Source organism: Caretta caretta, chromosome 2, assembly GCF_965140235.1.
Source record: "Caretta caretta isolate rCarCar2 chromosome 2, rCarCar1.hap1, whole genome shotgun sequence".
In the NCBI taxonomy this organism is placed as follows: Eukaryota; Metazoa; Chordata; order Testudines; family Cheloniidae; genus Caretta; species Caretta caretta.
The window spans coordinates 177,774,062-177,795,203 of record NC_134207.1 but is presented as its reverse complement, the minus strand read 5'-3'; the positions used below and the strand labels follow the sequence as shown (position 1 = coordinate 177,795,203).

At 39.2% G+C, this 21,142-nt stretch overlaps 1 protein-coding gene across 6 annotated transcripts in view; it reads left to right on the top strand.

The window, feature by feature from the left end:
- The window catches only part of SUGCT (succinyl-CoA:glutarate-CoA transferase), a 494,323-nt gene that overhangs the window by 75,296 nt on the left and 397,885 nt on the right, over window positions 1–21,142 (top strand). For all 6 annotated transcript variants that reach the window (XM_075125606.1, XM_048839164.2, XM_048839165.2 and 3 more), the window contains exon 8: window positions 4,267–4,410. In XM_075125606.1, coding sequence (XP_074981707.1) covers window positions 4,267–4,410 — 144 coding nt within the window. The remainder of the gene's footprint in view (window positions 1–4,266; window positions 4,411–21,142) is intronic.

Sequence of the window (21,142 nt, the reverse complement as noted above, 5' to 3'; positions counted from 1 at the left end):
TGCTGCATTTAGTGCAATAAGCTGGATAGCCCCCCACTCTGTTGCGGGACATCTGTCTGCATTATTTTAACTGTTGCAGGGTTTTTTCTATTTGGTGATAGAGTGGGATATTAGTTTAAGTTTAGAGTGTGTTTGTTAGGTGTATCTGCCACTTGCATGCCTTCTCTAAATTCCCTTGCAAAACTCCCCAGTTCACTAGCTCCTCTGATTGCCTCTGAGCTGGCTTTTTAAACTCCTGTTCTCTGTGAGTTAGCCCCACCCCCTTCTCATGGTATCCTAAAGGGATTAGGGATTGAAGAGTAGCAAGCTAGAGCCTTGTTAGTAAACTCTCAGCCTAGTTTAGCAGACTGCTTTGCTCAGTACACAGCCCCCAACACAGACTGCACTATAGACTTCAAGCAAGCAAGCATACAACAACAAGCTAACAAACAACAAACTCACCCCAAGGATCACTTAATTGCTCCTGTTAGCTAGCTCCCCTGCCTTGTTCACTACAAACTTCCCAATTTCTGCAACAAATGAGGGATGGGTCCTATAAAGAAAGGACTCCTTCACTACCCAACCTCTGCTCCCCTGAGCAGGTCCCTCCTGTGCACTGAATGAACTAGGGGTGCTCTTTTTTTTTTTTTGAAGGATCATGTAATTAAAGGCTGTATCATAATGCATATGCACAAGTGGGTCGAACTAAGGCATCCTGGCATTTTCTAACTTGAGTGTGCTTGATTTTGCAACCCTTTTATCCTTTTTAATCCTTAATTTAGGAAATACAAATTCTTTTATGGTTTGATTTATTGATGAGAGCAACCTTAAGTAATGTTCAACAAAGTTTTTCTCTTTGTGAATCATAGATAAAGAACAGTGCATTAACCATGTACACAGACAAAGGAAATCTACTTGAGGAGGAAAAGATACAGTCTTATTAAGCAAAAACTGGAAGATGGTGTACTTGGTGAGGCAGATGTTGGTACAAAGATCCAAGAGAGAAGTTCATGTGATACAGTATCTGCTGAAATCGTCCGTCGTTATCATCTCGCATTTGTAATTTTCTCCATCAAGGCTGAGATTGATGTCTTTTTAAACCAGTGGAGATTGTTTTCAATCTCAGAATGTTGTTGCCTCATTTATTTGCAAGCTGGTGAAATTTAGAATTATGACCTTTTTGTCTCTGCCCCTACCGAGCTTCTTGGTTATGATTTAAGATGGATACATTTTGCTTAACCTACTGAAGGCTTTCACTAAATATAGGATAAAGGTTTTGTTTGATGTTCACTATGAAACAGCTTAGGGTAGATAGTATCTTGACGACATGATAGAACAGGGAAATAAAAAATATCCCTTTGCACTGATTCAGTTCTACCCAGCTTCTGGCCGTTGGACCCACACACACAGAAGTAAGCAGTAACTTTCCCACAGGTCCCTGCTTGGGGTTGTGCCTAAAGTAACAGAAGACTAGTTGTTCATGCACTTTTAATGGTGATTTTCAAGATTTCTTTAATTTCTACTTTGTGTCTTTTTAACTTTTCATTTGACAATTTTAAAATATAATGAATAAAGTAGCCGTTCTTGCCGTCATATATAGAAGCTTAATTTCCTGCAATTTTTTATCCCCAAATTGATTTCTTAGTGCATTTGACAGTGCAGTATTACCTTACTGGGTACAAACAAAATCCCCTTTAAATGACTCACAGATAGCTAGTTATCGGATTTATATACGCAACTTACTCTGCTAAAAACAGAATAGGAAAACACTATTTGACTTTAAGGACAGCTTTTTATTTTCTTGAGTGAAACCAAGTTCTTTTAAAAGAGTCGGAATTATCATAACTCTTTTGTAGTCCTAAAAAGTAATTAGATTTAGCAATGTAAATTGAGAAGTAGTTAAAGTGACTGTACAAATTCAAGTTTTATTGAATGTCAGCCAGAATTGCTTAAAGATGTCTTGTCTGTGTGCCGTTTGACAAAACACTGCTCTTTTTTATGAGATGCAACCTTCATACCTACCTTTTTCATACTGATTTTGGGCCAAATTCTGATGAACCCTTCCTCGTGATGATGGGTACGTTACTCCAAGAGTTGTCTCACTGACTTCAGTGCCACCACTTGTGGAGTAAGGAACTATTCAATGCAAGTAATGGCATCAGAATTTGAGCCTTAGCTTTTAACTTTCTTAGAGCAAAAAGTACTATAGCTTCTGAAGTAATGGTTGTCTCATCTTTTCTGTTAGTAGACTTGTTCATTCCCTAACTGATGTTTATGAGTAGTCTGGGATATTGGAAAATCTCTTTGCCTTTTGCTCAGACAACAAAAATAAAACGCAGCAAAATGAGAGAACTTCTTGGATGCAGTCATCTTAAACTTCTGGGGTGAAATCCTGGCCCGGATAAAGTCAGTGGGAGTGTTTTCATTGACTTCAGTGCGACACGATTTCATGCCTCAAATATGAGTGTTCAGGACACTATAAACCTTGTTGGGAAAGAAATAATTTCTAGCACAATCCTGAAGCACCTGGTGGAAGATCAAAAAAATTCTTCAGCCATAATCAGCATTATGGTTAGTTGATTAAAAAAAGAGGATTGAGTCCCAGCTTCCTAATGACATTGGATGGAACGCTCAGGAATTTCTCCACTTTTAGGTAACCTTATGGTCAAGGTACTGGACTGATACTCAAAAGACCGTGGTTCAATTCCTGGGTTTGCCACAATTTGCCTGAATGACCTTGGACAGGAAACTTTATCTGTCTGTGCCTTAGTTTCCCATCTGTAAAATGGAATTAGGTCTTCCCTAGCTCACATGGATGCTGTGAGGATGAATTCATTAGTTTTAGGGTCACATTCAGATATACAGTGATGGGGTCCACAGAAGTACCTAGATTGATCCAATTACTATGAATGCATTGAAATTTGCATTGAACCTAAGGAGAACTTTGGTCAAAACATGGCACTTATTTTGGGCAAGGAACTCTATAGAGAAACACTAAATTTACAAAAGCAATTGAAGATTTTAGGGGGATTTGAAGGTTGCAGGCCGATGACGTTACTGTCTCACTCTCAGTGGAAATCTGGCATTTGTGTGCTTTTGTGTGGTTCTAGTTCTTTGTTATTAATTAGGACACAATTGAAAAATGATTCAGAGAAGCTATGAAATCTTTGTTACTTAGTTAGATTGACTGATCTCAAACACTGAACCTTAAACAGTTAGAAAAGGCTGATGGAACCTAATCCTGATTTTGTTCCTTCTCTTTTAGTATTTACAATTGAAGATCCAGGTTTTTGTCCCAAATACATATTTGCAAAGAGAAGTTGTTACACTTCATTGCATCACAGTGCATGTGACAGGAAAATCATGGAGGACTGGACAGTTGGATTCAGAATTTTGAATATTTTTAAACCACCTGCACTTCCAGCCAGTCAGCTCAACATTAACTAGACATTTTTTGGCACTTTTCAGATTGGTTTGGTTGTAATTTTGTAATATGTTAGCTGATGAGAAAGCAAACATTGGTAAAAGTGTTTTTGTATTGAAGGGCAGATACAAAACACTAGTAGGCCTAACTAATTAGCTGTATGGGACTCTTATGTGTTCTTACATTTTAGTAACAGAATCACAAGCTTTTCATTTTGGATATATATGTTTTTTATGTTTGAAGATTAAATATGCTTAAAAAGTGAGTCTCAAATTGTGTCTCATTTCATAAAACCTTTGTGAATCCCCACTGGCATTTCAAGTCTTCCTTTTATAAAACAATCTTTTCTACTGGAAACCGGTGATGAATGTTTTAAGATACAGCAAGAAAATTAATAGGGGGGCGATTTGCCGTCCTCCTCAGTTACTTGTGCCACTGACAACCTGTATGACAAGTCCTACAGTACCTTGTTTTCCAGGTATATTAAATTGTGTTTTCCTTTGGAATAATTTTGCCTCTAACAATTTATTATTTTTTAAAGACATTTTGAAACTATTGAATGAAAGCGATAGTGTTGATAAAGGGTAGAATAGCACAATTCTTTCACAATTTACCACTGTTTGTAGAGGAGAGCACTGTAAAGTTACAGAATTGCTAGGAACAGGTTATCTGTAGATACTCGTGAGAATATGTATTTTTCAGTGGCAGACTTTTCAACTTAATTCACTCAGAAGGTATTTTAGCTTCTTAGCATGTTTCTGTAATGCGTAATATGAAATTTTTTTTTTAACCCATGTCTTATGTGGAATTTACCATAACAAAATATTAATTCTTCCCCGTTCCCATTTTTTCGCACCTGCTAGGATGGTGGTCCAATTAGGCCAGGAGTAGCCATGACAGACCTTGCTACAGGGTTGTACACGTATGGAGCAATCATGGCCGGCCTGCTTCAAAGATATAAAACTGGGAAGGGACTTCACATTGACTGCAATCTATTGTCATCTCAGGTACGGGTTTAAAGAATGTTTTACTTAGCTTATTGATGTAGATTTACTTTTCTTACTGGTTTTGGTGCATTGGGCCAAATGACATTGAAAGCAATACTAGAGACAAATTTCCTAGTTTATATTTCTATAGTACTGGTTGATTTATTTTGATTGATGACTATTATTACTACAGCACTTCTGTCTGCCACCTAAATACCATCTTTTACTGAGGATCTCAAAGCACTTTGAGGCTTGATTAATTAGTGTTTTTAATGTCCCTGTGTTGTATGGATAAAAAACACAGCTGATGAAATCACCCTAGTATAGTGTGCTCTTAGCACTGGGGTTTATTTCTTCCAGAGAAGCTAAGGGCTGAATGCTCAAAAGGAGTTAGACTACTACCTTCTATTTAGGGTGCTAACTTCCATTGAAATGAGTGGAAGTTAGAAGCCTAACTCCTTTTGAACATTCAGCTCTAAGTAACTTGCACAGGATCACCCTGAATGTCAGAGTCAGTATATAATCTGGGTATGTCTACACTGCAATTAAAACCCTGCAGCTGGACCATGCTAGCTGACTCAGGCTAACCAGGCTCAGGCTAAGGCGCTGTTTAGTTGCAGTGTAGAAAATTTAGGTTGTTAATTTCAAAGATAGCATTTGTTTCCTTGTAGCTGTATCCTGAATAAAGGTCAAATCCTTAGGTCCTTACTCAGCAGAGCTCTCAGTTGGGTTCAGATGTGTATATTGTCTGAGTAAGTGCTTCAGAATTTGGCCTTAAATTAGCAATCCCAAAACAGACTGACAATGATACATTTCGTTCCAACCTGACTCAGGCTAGAGTTTAGTAATTCTTCTAGTGTGAAGGGAGCGATCGCTTCTCCTGGATGGCAAACCAAATGCATTCTTGAAGGACACTCTTACTAAAGTTGTTATGACCTTTATGGAGAGCTTTTTGCGTCCAACTGCTACACTTTCTGGCACCAAGCTAACATTGCAGCCTGCTTATACTTTTTCTTCCTTCCTTCAGCCTTGCCTTATTTAAAATACCCACCTTTCCATTCAACACAAACAGCAATTAAGGGTATGAAGTCAGAGGCAGGGCTACACTACGCCTGTAAGAGGACTTCTTTTTCATTCACTGTACTCAAGATAAAATGTGTGGGATCTTTATCTAAGAACATGAAGAATCAGAGCTATTTAAATACCTGAAATAATTTGAAAGTGCTGAAAAATAATATTTGGTTTGTTTTATCCCCCAAATCCGTACATTCTAACATTTAAGCTTCCATCATTATCCTCAGATGCCATTCTTATGCTTATCTTAAAGCCATGCAAGAGGCCTTCTTTTTCCCAGATCACCTTAATATTAAACTTTCTGCACAGATCTGTCAGTGCCGGTAACAAGGCAACATTGAACTGAAATTCAGCTGCCAATGAAAAAGACCCAAAGCCTGATATATAGCATGATGATCAGGAAGCATATTTTCTAATTTTAGCTCTTCTATGTATAGATGACAAATGTCTGCTTGTAAAATAGAATGTCATTGTGACCTAGCATCCTGTAAAAGAGACCTGTCTCTCCTCCTCGATTCTGTCTCTCCTCCAAATTACACTGCAGCAGAGTAGTAGCTGATTATTAACTGGTGAAGATTTCTTTCCCTACAACAAAGCAAAATTAAAGGACTTTATTGAAGAAAGAAAGACAGGATGACTGCTAGGATGTAGTTTTTGCAGTGGGCACTAACTTTCTGTGGTCTCTCAGCTATAAACTTTTAACCCTTGGCATAAGATTCTTTTGAAAAAAATTTCCCCATAGATGATTTATAGTTGTCATCTCCAGACCTTTTAGCATCAGCATCTAAATAGTGTCCTTTAGCTGATGCTAGTAAATAAGAAGGAAGTGGGTTTTGGATTTGGTTCCAATTATGCAACTGCACTTATTCTTCTGTTGTGGCTTGAAAAAAAAATCTCTTGGAAGTTTTAATATCCTTCCTGTATTTAATTGCAACCAGGCACACACACACACAAAATAAAAAAATAAAAATATACTGTAGCGAGCTAGTTTCTTTTGGACTAAAATACTGTAAGAAGTGTTCTACTTCTTTAACATTTAACAATTTTTATTATGTATTGTCTCAGATTCCACAGACAGGATAATGTGGTTAATATTGTTTATAATGTATGATTATCTCAAGTCACTTCTCTGCTTCTAATTACTGAGTTTCAGTTTATATTTGTTGTAAAGATACACAATATATTCTCATAATTGTTAAATGACTAGAAAAATATAGCAAATTAGAAGACATTGTTTTCTTCACTCATATCTTTATTGGTAAATATGTTTTAAATTGCAGGATAGCTTATGGGATTAGCAGTGAGCTTTAGAAACTTTTGCCTTTTAGGTGTCCAGTTCGAATCCAGCCCACATTGATAGTGTCTAATGGTTGTTTATGTGAGATGATATAGTTGTCTCAGTTCAGGTCTTTAGGTATGACACAAACCACAACCATAACCGTAAACTGATGATGATAATACTTTTGTGTTTGAATAGTAACTTTCATTCTGTTATCTCCAAGCACTTAACAAAAGTGGTAAACATTATCCCCATTTTACAAATAGGGAAACTGAGACACAGAACGTTTGTGATGTGCCCCGGTCACATGGTATATATCAGTGGCAGAATTAAGAATGAAATCCAGGTCCCCTGACTCATTGCTTACTGCTATAACTCCTAGGCAATCCTTCCTCTGTACTAGGCCATGTTGTGTTGTCTGTGTGTTAATTGGAGAGATCATGGTTTGAATAGACATAGAGGATGAACCTATCCTGTCTAGAGGTGGTTACTGCTGGTGAGAGTTGAGGCACATTGGTAGGGCAGGATATAGGAATCTTACACAGTTATCCATGTTTTATCTAGCCTGTGGATGAACAAGGGAGTCTGTTTCCAAGGCTATTTAGCACCAGCGTTCCAAAGCACTAAATTCTCTCTGTCTTTTGCACATAATAAAAAAGTGTAGTGCACACACTACATGGAGAAATGTGTTTTCTCTTTCACTACGTGTCTTCGAGGTAGCAAAAACGAATGCTAAGTTATTTTAATTGTTCTAAAAAATATGGGTCAAATGCTATTGTTTGTTACAAGGGTATAACTTCTGAATCATTCCACTGAGTTTATCAGCATAAGAGGCAGCAGAATTTGGCACTGTATGCTTCTGCTTGAGCTATACAGATTTTTGAAAGAGCAATATTAATGTGTTTGAAAGAAAAGCTGAGTTTGGCCTCAGAGATTACGTATGGTTTCTGCTATTTCGAATCATTAGTAATACATAAAGTCATTGGTAGATTATGCTCCACCTTGACCTTGGATTGAATGGGTTCACTAGTTGTACTAATGATAGCTGAAGATTTATTATCTAGCTAAAGGAGGGAAGGAGAAACCCATCTTTTCTAAAAAGTATAGGAAACATATTAAAACATAGGAATATGCTAGAACAGGGAAAGGAGAGAGCTTGACGATGAAGATAGGCATTAGTTCCAGTCAATACAGTGAGTTTACTATTTAGATCAGGGGTCTCAAATTCAGTTTACCTTAGGGCCAGTGCCAGTCCTCAAATCCTCCCAGTGGGCCAATAATGTCACTGAAGATGGTGTTCACTCCACCTCCCAGCCCTTTTCCCACCCTTTTCCATCGCTCCCTTGGCCTCATGCCACCTTGGCTGACTCTGCCCAGTGACTAGTGATGCTGCCTCCATGGCTGACTCTGCCCAGCAACTAGTGATGGTATCTCTGTCCCTCTCCCCCAGCCAATGGGAGCTGCGGGGGGTGGGGGGTGGCGCTTGTGGCAGACAGTGTGGCTGCATGGGTCTCTCCTCTGCGGCTCCGCTGGCAACAGCAGGGATAGGGAACAGCTTGCAGGGAGTGGAGCTGCCTGAGGTGAATGACACGTTGCCGAGTGCAACCCCTGGGAGGGTCCCAGGAGCAGCAGTATGGAGCAACATTGGTGGGAGGGGCATGTAAATCTTTCCTCCCCTTCCCTCCTCCCCCCCACAGCCGGCAGCCATGAGGGCTGGATGAAAGAACTTTTAAAAAAAGTTTTTGCGGGCCACAGTGTGGAGGTTGTCGGGCCACAGATGGCCCGCATGCCAGGACTTTGAGACCCCTGATTTAGATGGTCTTTGAATTATGGACATGACTCTGGATATGAAACTGAAAGTTTTACTATGGTTTGTTACCAATGTACCAATTATCAGAATCACTTTATGGATTAGAAGAAAAAGTGCAACCTCCAAAACTGGAAAGTAAGAGTTCAGGCTAACAGATTAAAAGAAATGAAGAAGTGTGAGTAACCAACAGGGCAATAAACAGATTTTTAGTGCTCCCCTGATCCAAACTCCATGAGGTCAATGGGTCTTTCCATTGACTGGAGTGAGCTTTGAATAAGGCCCATAGGTCCTCTGTATGGTGTAGTAATTTATAGAAACAATAAGAGAACAGACTATAAGTTGATGGAGGAAGGTGACAAGGTTAAGTTACAGTAAGTGAGTAAAAGAACTGAATTGTGTGTGATGCCGAACTTCTGGAGGTCTAATAACCCCCACAAGCTTGTCCTATTGGAGATGCTGATGGAATGGGGGCAGCACTGGAATGGTGGTTATTATAGTCGTTCTGCAGCATCAATGTTGCTCTGATTAGAATATGTCCCATAGGAGTAATTTCAAGAGGGGCGAAAGAAAAACGTGATGCTGAAACTTCATGTTCTGATTACTTTGATCTGATGAAGTAATTACATAGTGACCATATGCCACTCTGTGTTTGTATTATTCTGTATTGCATTGTTTCCAGCACAGCAGTTAAATTATAAACTCCTCACAGACCTGCTGTTTGGTACAAATTCAGTTAAAGCACAATATTATATAAATAACAATGATCAGAATGTGTTACATGGTTAAAAACAAAATCAAACGTGTACAAAAAGAAGACTAAAGTGTAGTTGCAGTTCGTCATAAAAGAGCCTGAAGTTTTTGAAGGATTATTAACCAAATTGGACTCCTCTGATTAAAACTAGACTACAATTGTGTATCATTCCATTTCTTGTTGAATAACTTCAGCTGAAACTCCGTTCTGGATCTATCTAAGAAAATCATTATTAAGTAGAGAACCATATACCTGCATTTTGTATTTATTCAAATTATTCATTAATTAATTAAAAATAATTTATCAAAAGTCTTTTAACTTTAGAGTAAAAAATCAGTTATATTTTTGGGTTCATTCATTTTCCAGTGCTGAGAGTCAAGAAATTTTGGGGCGAGCCAGAAATGCAAAATGAATCACCAGCAAGAAATGCCATATCTTGGCTCCAGGCATCCAGATGGTTAATACAAACCCATTTATTTCCCAAATCAAACAGAACTTTGGACCACATTTTTCTTTTGAGCTGTACACTTTGACACCTTAATAGATGAACCTCTGTTTGTGCTGAAGACAACATAAAGAGTTCAAAGAAGGCACAATGGATGAGTGAACGGTGGGTGCTCATTAATGTTGCAGAGACAAAGATGTAATCTAGCACTCTTAAAATGTGTCAGAGTAACAGCCGTGTTAGTCTGTATTCGCAAAAAGAAAAGGAGTACTTGTGGCACCTTAGAGACTAACCAATTTATTTGAGCATGAGCTTTCGTGAGCTACAGCTCACTTCATCGGATGCATATCGTGGAAATTGCAGCAGACTTTATATACACACAGAGAATATGAAACAATACCTCCTCCCACCCCACTGTCCTGCTGGTAATAGCTTTTCTAAAGTGATCATCAAATCCAGGTGCTGGAAATGGCCCAACTTGATGATCACTTTAGATAAGCTATTACCTGCAGGACAGTGGGGTGGGAGGAGGTATTGTTTCATATTCTCTGTGTGTATATAAAGTCTGCTGCAGTTTCCACTATATGCATCCGATGAAGTGAGCTGTAGCTCACGAAAGCTCATGCTCAAATAAATTGGTTAGTCTCTAAGGTGCCACAAGTACTCCTTTTCTTTTTTTTAAAAATGTGTGCTATTTCAAATATTTCACTCACCTGCAGAGGTTTGTTTTGTATGTCATTCCCAGAGTGCATTAGCACCAAAGAGCTTAATGGGCTATTTCCAAAGGTTTTTTACAACTACTTCAGTGTTCTTCCATTGAGATAACACAATGCAGGACTGTCTTTATCTCTCTCTTTTTCTGGTATATGAACCAGGAGTTTGTGTTTCTGCAGCCTATGCCAAAGCAGTTGAAAGCAGGCCTCTCTCCTAAAAGTGCTTTTTGTAAGCTTTACCTAAGAAATATTACTAGTAAAATAAAATGACCCTTTGCTGTTTGATGAAGTTCAGTTCTCTCTGCTATCAGAAAAGCTATTTGACTTCATTGAACAACAAAGCTCCTGGGTAGATATAACCACTTGTTGTGTAGAAATTCTGATTGCACATTTTCTTAATCTCTGTAAACTCGTTTTGCTATAGTAAATGGATATTTTAAGTTACAAGATCATAAATAAGAATATAGGAATGGCCATACTGGGTCAGACCAATGGTCCATCTAGCCCAGCATTCTGTCTTCCAACAGTGGCTAGTTCCAGATTCTTTATTTAGAGGGAATGAACAGGACAGGACAATTAGTAAGGGAGCATCCCCTGTTGTCTAGTCCCAGTTTCCTTCAGTCAGGGGTTTAGGGCTTCCAGAACGTGGGGTTGCGTTCCTGACCATCTTGGCTAATAGCCATTGATGGACCTGTCCTCCATGAACTTATCTAATTCTTTTTTGAACCCAGTAATACTTTTGGCCTTTACAACATCCCCTGGCAATGAGTTCCACAGGTTGACTGTGCACTGTGTGAAGAAGTACTTCCTGTTGTGTTTTAAACCTGCTGCCTGTTAATTTCATTGGGTGACCCCTGGTTCTTATGTTATGTGAAGGGGTATATAACACTTTCCTATTCACTTTCTCCACACTGTTCATGATTTTATAGCTCTCTAATATATCCCCCCTTAGTCATTTATTTTCTAAGCTGAACAGTCCCAGTCTTTTTGTCTCTCCTCATATGGAAGCTGTTCCATACCCCAATCATTTTTGTTGCCCTTCTCTGTATTTTTCAATTCTAATATATCTTTTTTGAGTTGGAGAGACCAGAACTCAGAGGCAGTATTCAAGGTGTGGACGTATCATGAAATTATATTTCATCATGATATTTTCTGTCTTATTATTTATTCCTTTTTCTAATGGTTCCTTACTTTCTGTTTAGCTTTTTTTGACTGCCACTGCACATTGAGCAGATGTTTCAGAGAACTATCCACGATGAGGCCAAGATCTCTTTATTGAATGATAACAGCTAATTTAGAACCCATAATTTTTTATGTATAGTTGGGATAACTTTTTCCAGTGTGCATTACTTTGCACTTACCAGTATTGAACTTCATCTGCCATTTGTTGCCCAGGCACCTGGTTTAGTGAGGTCCCTTTGTAACTCTTCATAGTCTGCTGTGGAGTTCAGGATCTTGAGTAATTTAGTATTGTCTGCAAACTTTGCCACCTTGCTGTTTATCCCATTTTCCAGATCATACCACAGTAGTTCTGCAATTTCATGTTTGAGTTCCTTCAGACCTCTGGGGTGAATAGCATCTGGTCCTGGTGACTTATTACTGTTAAATTTATCATTTATTTATGGACAAGTCCCATCACATCATCAAACACACCCCTTTGCAAAGGGAAGCTGCAAAAGACGTTATATATATCAAAAATATCAGGGTTATGGATTCTGTAGATTTCTACTCACCCCATATTTTGTTACCACTCACCCTGGAGTTAATTTTGCTGACAATTTTCTGTGTTTTGCTGAACATTATCTGTGCTGCCCTATGAGAGCACCAGTAGTGTTAATAAATATTCTTTTAGAAGTGTAAATGCTATAGTAGGGACTCCTGGGGGATAGTTTGTGGGAATTCACAAGCGTCCTGCTGAAAATGAATGAGTGTGTTGTAAAATCCCACTACCTTTCCCATGAGTTAATTGCTGTTTTTTCAGCAGTCCGGCTGTAATGGATTCATACAACTCACTTAACACTTTTTTCTTCATTGCTAAAAATAGCTGCTTATCAATTCAACCCGAAACGTACTAAAATGTGTAAACTTGCTACCCCCATATACTTATACATTGCTGTGTATGCTAATTTAATTCTTTAAAAATTATTTTATTTAGTATGACCCCTTTCTTTTAAAGACTGATGCCCCATATTACTGATATATTGCCAATATTTTAATGGGAAGATTCCCTTTAAGATCTGACAGTCAAACACAGCCCATTTCCACTTCCAGAACAGATCTGGTCATCAGATGACTGTAGTGTCCGAGTGGTTTCTAACTTCGCTTTTTATTGCTAGGGATGATTGTTTCCAAATAGGACATTTATTTCTGAAGAGGATGCTGAACACCCCCAGTTCCGACCAATGTTAATGGCATTGGCTACATTAGGATATTTTCCCTAAAAAATTCCTACTGTTGCTACAACATCCAGCTCATCTGGTGGAAGCAACAGTGGGAGTCCTCATGTAGGCAAGGCCCCAGGCAGCTACCAGCATTTTAAACACTGTGGTGTGTGGACATACTCTGACCTGGGCTGAATGATATCGTATTTAAGAGACTGATGGCCATCAGAAGCTCTGCATGAATAACTACACACACGGTTGCTATGGCCAGTGGAGAAGCAGCTGTGACAGCAATGATGGGAAATTCTAGCACCCCACTGCCCCAACCCTTATACGCTCAGCACCGTGCAAGAGGTGCATAGCCGTTTATAGGACAGAGACCTAAGAGTTCTTCTGTTCCTGCTGCTTTTTCCTAACCTGAAAGCACAAACCTCTGGCAGAACTGTTAGTTGTTGCAAAGGTGTGATAGTCTTCTCAAGGAGAGGGTGAGAATAATAAGCAGGTGCAGATGAATTCTTAAGAACTGTTTTCGTGCAAATACCAGTAATAAAAAGTGGGAGGATTAAAAAAATAAAGTGGTTAAAGTTTTCAAAAGCATCTAAGTGACTTAATAGCCTAACTCCCATTTTCAGAAGTGACTTAGGGTATATCTGCACAGCTGGCCTGTCTCAGCTGGCTTGAGCTTGTGGGCCTGGGCTGTTGGGCTGTAAAATTGTGGTGTAGATACTTGGGCTGGTTCCCCCGCTCTGGAACCCTGCCAAGAGGAGGGTCCCAGAGCCTGGGCTCCAGCCCGAGTCTGAATGTCTGTCTACTTCTATTTCAGAGCAGATCAAAACTAGGGAACTTTTAGTATACAGCAGCAGAGTCTACATGGACAGTTAGCATTCAGCAGGCTAGTGAGAAGTAGATTTACACCCTACCTTGTCATGTATTGGTTGTGTAGACAAGCCCTAAAAAAGCCTAGACAGTCAATAGGATGCAGGCTTCTAAATCACTTTGGCACTTTTTTGAAAATTTTACCCGGAGTGTGTATTTTATACTGTAAATGGCATTGTTTCTAAACAGAGGACCAAAACTGAAAGGGGCCCTACCGCAGTTTCCATTTGTGTGTGTGGAACTTGGCATGGAAAAATACCTTTGTAAGATCTGGGCAGGGTCTGTCTTGATTATGTGTGTGGCACAGCACCTAGTACAGTGGGGCCCTAATCCCTGCCTGGAGCCTTCAGGCAATACTTTAATGCGAGCGATACTACTATTAATATGTGTTTTAACGCCAGTGCGTGCACACGATAAAATTTTCGTGAACAGAATCTCTTTGTCTGAGTCTTGCATTAATAGATTCTGTTACCTGTGTGCTCAACTGTTAAAGTGTCAAATTCAGGCACTCCTGTGTGCTCATGTTAGTGCTCTAGAAATATACTTGTAGGTGTTTGCACACACAGCTGTATCATGTGAAAGAAATGACAGATTTCAGAGTAACAGCCGTGTTAGTCTGTGTTCGCAAAAAGAAAAGGAGTACTTGTGGCACTTGTTTGCAAATTGGATACAATTAACTTAGGCTTGAATAGAGACTGGGAGTGACTAAGTCATTATGCAAGGTAACCAATTTCCCCTTGTCCTCCCCCCCCCCATTCCTCCGACGTTCTTGTTAAACCCTGGATTTGTGCTGGAAATGGCCCACCTTGATTATCATACACATTGTAAAGAGAGTGATCACTTTAAATAAGCTATTACCAGCAGGAGAGTGAGGTGGGGGGAGAGAAAACCTTTTGTAGTGGTAAACACCCATTTTTTCATGGTTTGTATGTATAAGAACATCTTCTGTATTTTCCACAGTATGCATCTGATGAAGTGAGCTGTAGCTCACGAAAGCTTATGCTCAGATAAATTGGTTAGTCTCTAAGGTGCCACAAGTACTCCTTTTCTTTTTGTGAAAGAAATGGAATCCACATTTTGAAAATTTAGCCCACGTTATTTTCTAAATTGTCAGTGGCACACAATAAGCTGCTTTTAAAAACAGTCCAAAGAATAGAAAATAAGACCCAGCATAAAAGTTCTAATCATGTTCTGTTGACAAGAACAACTTCTGATAAGAAAACACTTTTTATATTCAGTAAAATAGCTATTTGAATATAAACTGAACAAGAAAAAATTCTTATGCAGAGTTAAACATTTGACTTGCATTTGGCGAAACTATAAAAATGAACGCAGGAACGTTGATGATATTTTTACTGGTGGCTTTTCTGTCCTAAACAGAAGCAATCTTGAACAAATCATTGTAGGTGGAGCAGATAGCACCACAGATAACTAAGGCTGCATACCACTTTCCATTTTAAGACCCTGTTTTCAGATGCTTATAGCTTTGCCAGTCTTCAACAGTTTTGGCTGAAATTTTCCATGCCACTGGCGGAACATTTATTTATTTATTTATTCTTTCTTTTCTTTTTCTTTTTCTTTCTTTCAATTTCAGCTAAAATGGTTGAGCTGTTTTCAGGAATGAGGCTAGCGAAAAATACATTGTTTTGCCCTCTGAAAAGAATGATTACATCTGTTTGATTGCTTTTGAGCAAGGATTTGAAATTTGGCAGGAGGGTCGGCCTGGTGTCAGGGATTTGCCTTTTGGGAGGATCAGAGGGAGACAGGAGTAGGTAAGGGGAAATGGTGGGGGGGAAGCGGGGGGGAAGGGCAGGGAGAGGAGTCAGGAGCTGGTTCCTGGGTAGTATGGTAGATAGGAGCAGAGAAGGAAAGCGCTGAAGGGGTGGAGGGCAAGAAATGGGGAGGTGGGGTAGTCAGGGATGCCTGAGGCCACATATTGAATGAGATGGATAAAAGGAAATATTGAGTAAGTACCCATTCACTGAATGAGACAGCAATCCCATTGAAAAAAATAGTATGTGGCTGTGTAATTAAAAGTGTATCATAATGCTTATGCACAAGGTGGCCAATTTAGGATTGCACTGGCAACCTTAGTTCTGGCATTTCCTAACTTTCCAGTGCTTGAGTTTGCAACCTTAATAATGTTCTCTTAAGGTAGGGTTTTTAAATGTTATTTAGGATATTGAGTGCATACCTGTGACTTATTTAAGCCACCCAGTGGTGGCTCTGTTGCTCCTTAATCTTCATTTAAAAAAAAAAAAGCATGTAAAATTGAATTTACCTTAGTTTTAGATAGAGCTCATTGGAAAGAAATCAGTTCTGATTTATTTCATGAAACTGAGCAGTCTTGTCAAACAGGGAACCAGAAATCAGCACAATAATATAATTATGTAACAAAAAATTATGGTTTATGTAACTTTCAGATTTCAAAAAGAGTTTGAAGCTAGGACTGACGACCAACCTGGACGTATCATATCGTGCTTATGTATCAGGTGCTGAGTGGACCCCTCCATTTGATGACGCAACTGAATAAATAAAAGGAAGATCAATTCTGACTTTACATTTCTTTGAGGTGTTGCTGTTTTTACAGCCTTACGTTGAAATCTGTATTTGGCTATATACATTTTTTTATTTAGTTGTAACTTTTGTATTTTAATTTTTTAAACTTTTCTTGGAAACAAAGTTAAGTACTGTCTCATAGAAGATAGAGATGAAAAAGACCTTTTAGGTCCCCAGTTACTTTCTCTGTCAAAGTTTGTTCCCTGTATAGCACATTTTCTAGTACTTTGTCCAGTCTAGTTTTAAATGGGACTGTCAATAGGAGTGCCTAATTCCCTTAATCTCATTTGAAGATCCCAACGAGACTGAATGAATTTTTTGAGTTCTATTTTATCAAGCTGCTGAATGGATATCCCTTGAGACCAAAATCCTTTATGCATAGAACAGGTACTGTACAGGTATCAGCACTGCAAGTTTCCATTCTCCTGCCCCTCCAGTTTTCCCTATGCTATGTTCTGGAAGGACAGTCTGAAGGGTTGAGAGGCCAGCTCAGTCTCCATACCACTAAAGCTCTTGATCTCTGCAGAGATAGCTGGCAGTGCTGCCAATTTTGAGGGTGCTTTTTATGATGTAAGCTCCTTTTCAATAAGAACTGGACTGAGCCCACTAACTGATTTCACACAGGTTGCCAAGCAGTCATTAGGTGGCAACAGCTTTCAGTCACCTCCAACCTGCCTCAAACCCTTTTATTTCTTTTGGGATAGTTTTCATTATGGCTTGTGAATTGCCAGTAGCGTCTTCTAGATTTATTGGTATCCAGATTGATCGAGAGGTAAAATTTCCTCTTACCTGTACAAGTGGTAGCTCAGTGGTTTGAGCATTGGCCTGCTAAACCCAAGATTGTGAGTTCAATCCTTGAGGGGGCCATTTGGGATCTGGGGCAAATATTGGGGATTGGTCCTGCTTTGAGCAGGGGATTGGACTAGATGACCTCCTGAGGTCCCTTCCAACCCTGGTATTCTATGATTCTATGAAGTGTCAGTTATATTTTTATTAGAGCGGTTGAAAAACAGCCAAAACAAAACAACAATAATAATAAAAAAAACCTTGCAACATTTTGTCACTTTTTTGTTGAAAATTTTCTTCAAAGATTTTCTACAAGTTTGGGGGGGGGGAGGGGGTTTTTAAATGGACAAATGAGAATTAGACATCCAACTCCCTTTGACTTTTAAAGAGGGCTAACTACCTTTTGTGCCTTTTGAAAAATGCCCCCTTATTCTTTACGCTATTATATCTAGATATGGTCTAATCAGTGTTAATGAGCTTACCATCTTGAGAAGACTGCCTCTGTGGTGGGGACTATTTCTTATTTGCAGGAGGCAATTCAGTGCTAAAATTTATCAGCCTTGCAGTGTGGATAAGTGAACATGAACTGGATATCCTTATTATGAGAAATGTGCCTAATAGGCAAGAATACATTCCTCCTTTAGAGTAATATGACCGTATTAAGCAGGTGTACTGTACCTGTAAGCAGTGGAATGAAAGCAAACTTTCAAAGGTCTTCCTCCTGCTCTCACTGAATTCAGTGGCAAAAACTCCCATTGACTTAAGTGGGTTCAGGATCTTCTAGGTGAATTTTTTTTTTTTAATGTACTGACCAAAGGAATCTTTTTTTGCACAACTAAGCACAACTGAGACTCAGAAAAGGGATAAGAGAAAGGAATGAACTTTCCCTCCTTCACACCGCCCTCCCCAGAAGAATCAAGCCTGTATGTTAGCTTTCTGGGTTCAAGGCCCATTATTGCAGCATGTAGTGGGGAAAAACACCCTGATGATCAATAAAACACTAATGATCAGATCTTTGGATGGTGTAAATCAGTGTACCACCTTTGAGTTCAGTGCAGCTATGTTGATTTGCACTGGCTGAGGGTCAGGCCCTTAATTGGACGGTTTTTAGTAGCCTTTTAGGAAGTGAGAGGAAGATACTTTTTCACAGAGCAATAAAGTAAAGGCATAAGCAGAGTCACTAGCATTTTTGCACTGCAACACAAGGAAACAATTCAGGGCTTTTGTTCTACAATGCTATAAATTAAAAACTGAGTATTCTATAAGCAGGTTTCACAGTATGTTGTAAAAGGATATCTATGCTGCACATAGGGAAGTGCCTTAATAAAACTTATAAGGCATTATATAGATTTTTGTATCTTGTATCAAAGTTTCTATAAAGCAGCTTACATTTTCCCCCAACAAATCCAAAGGCAGAGAGGAAATAAAATTAACTTGGATATGAATCAAAGCCTGATAAGGAAGTATGAAAATAAAATAGACACTACTTTGGAAGGATAAGAAAGGAAACAGTCTAACTGAAAATGTTGTTTTTTCATCTTTCTGCTTACTCATCACATTTTTCTGTTTTTCCTGCCCACTTATTGAGCTTACACATAAATGATTGATTGAGTCAGTGAACTCATTGTAATACATTTTGTTTGATGTGCTGTCTTAAAAAAATATCTTTTGAAACTCTGTCTCTTTTCGCTGTCTGCTCTTACCTTCTGGCATTTGGTATCCAGTTTCCTCATCTGTCTGATTGTCTCTGTCTGAATATAGTTTTTCAAACCTTAATGTAGCTCTTTTTTTTTTCTGGTTTAGGTAGGTATGTAAAGTAAACATATGATTTGACCATCATCAGTAATTTGGCAAAGGAATGTAAATGTGTGTGTTCCCTTCGCTGAGTTTAAAAAAAATAGTCTCTGTATAGACACTTGATAATATACATTTACAGTAGGTACATCTGCCTGTGCAGGCAAATGAATACAGTGATTACTTTATCATTGAATTACATCTAGTTTAGTGTTTACAGGTACAGAAGTTGCTCTTCTGGGTTTGTTCCTTATTAAAATTAAAACAGGCCTGTAGTGTTTTAAGAAAATAGCTTTAAGTACAGACTAAACAAAAATACTTAATAATAATAAGATAGATAGATAATAGATAAAGTACACAAAATACTTAAACAACATATGGTAAAGGTAATGACAGTAGTATAGTGTTTATACAAAACACATAAAACTGAAAGTTAAAATGTATGGAAATGTAGAGTTAAGGTAATTTTAAATAATTATTCCATTACGCTTACAGTTCATCATTTGGCTAACAATAATATAGATGAGGAAATCCACTTTATGTACTTATTAACAGCCTTAACTTTGATCAACAAGATAAATGAGTATACTGTTCCAGCCTAATTATGTGCTTTACATAAATCATATGTTAGCCATGTATATTCTGAAAGACTTTGTGAGTATGTCTTGTTGGTCATAGTTAAGTATGAGAGAGAGAGAGAGAGAGAGAGAGATGAAGAAAAGCCAGACAGCCTGGGGACCATGCAAAGCATCGCAGCTTCACAAGCTGTTGGAAGGCCTGACCTATGAGGAAAGGTTAAAAAAAAATGGGCATGTTCAGTCTTAAGAAAAGGAGAATATGGGGGATCGGGACCTGCTAACGATCTTCAAATATGTTAGGGGCTGTTATGAAGAGGATGGGGATCAGTTGTTCTCCTTGTCCACCGAAGGCAGGATAGGAAGTAATGGGCTTAATCTGCAGCAATGGAGATTAACATTAGATAGTCGGAGAAACTTTCTAACTATAAGGGGAGTTAAGCTCTGGAATTGGTTTCGAAGGGAGGTTGTGGAATCCCCATCACTGGAGGCTTTTGAGAACAGGTTAGAGGGCCGGCTGTAGGTGAAAATGGCACCCTGGGCAAACTTGTATTTTGGCACCCCAGCCCCCCATTGCCCTTGGCCCCCAAAGCTCCCCAGGTTCCCCAACCCCTTCACCCCCCTCCTTCACCCCAACTCCTGCACTGTACCCCCTTTGCCCCAATCCCTGCACTCCCCTCCTGTGCCTCTAACCCCTACACTGTACCCCCTGTGCCCTAACCCCTACACTGTATAGAATCATAGACTTTAAGGGCAGAAGGGGTCATTATGATCGTCTAGTCTGACCACCTGCACAACGCAGGCTATGGAATCTCACCCACCAACTCCTGTTACAAACCCCTAACTTATGTCTGAGCTATTGAAGTCCTCAAATCATGGTTTAAAGACTTCAAGCTGCAGAGAATCCTCCAGCAAGTGACCTGTGCCCCACGCTGCAGAGGAAGGCGAAAAACCCGCAGGACTTCTGCCAATCTACCTTGGGGTAAAATTCCTTCCCAACCTCAAATTTGGTGATCAGCTAAACCCTGAGCATGTAGGCAAGACTCACCAGCCAGACACCCAGGAAAGAATTCTCTGTAGTAACTCAGATCCCACCCTATCTAACATCCCATCACAGGCCAATGGGCATATCTACCGCTAGTAGTCGAAGATCAGTTAATTACCAAATTAGACTCTCCCATCATCTCATCTCCTCCATAAACTTATCAAACTTTGTCTTGAAGCCAGATATGTCTTTTGCCCCCACTGCACCCCTTGGAAGGCTGTTCCAGAACTTCACTCCTCTGAAGGTTAGAAACCTTCGTCTAATTTCAAGTCTAAACTTCCTGATGGCCAGTTTATATCCATTTGTTCTTGTGTCCACATTGGTACTGAGCTTAAATAATTCTTCTCCCTCCATGGTATTTATCCCTCTGATATATTTATAGATAGCAATCATATCTCCTCTCAGCCTTCTTTTGGTTAGGCTAAATAAGCCAAGCTCATTGAGTCTCCTTTCATAAGACAGGTTTTCCATTCCTCAGATTATCCTAATAGCCCTTCTCTGTACCTGTTCCAGTTTAAATTCATCTTTCTTAAACATGGGAGACCAGAACTGCACACAATATTCCAGATGAGGTCTCACCAGTGCCTTGTATAATGGTACTAACACCTCCTTATCTCCGCTGGAAATACCTCGCCTGATGCATCCCAAGACCGCATTAGCTTTTT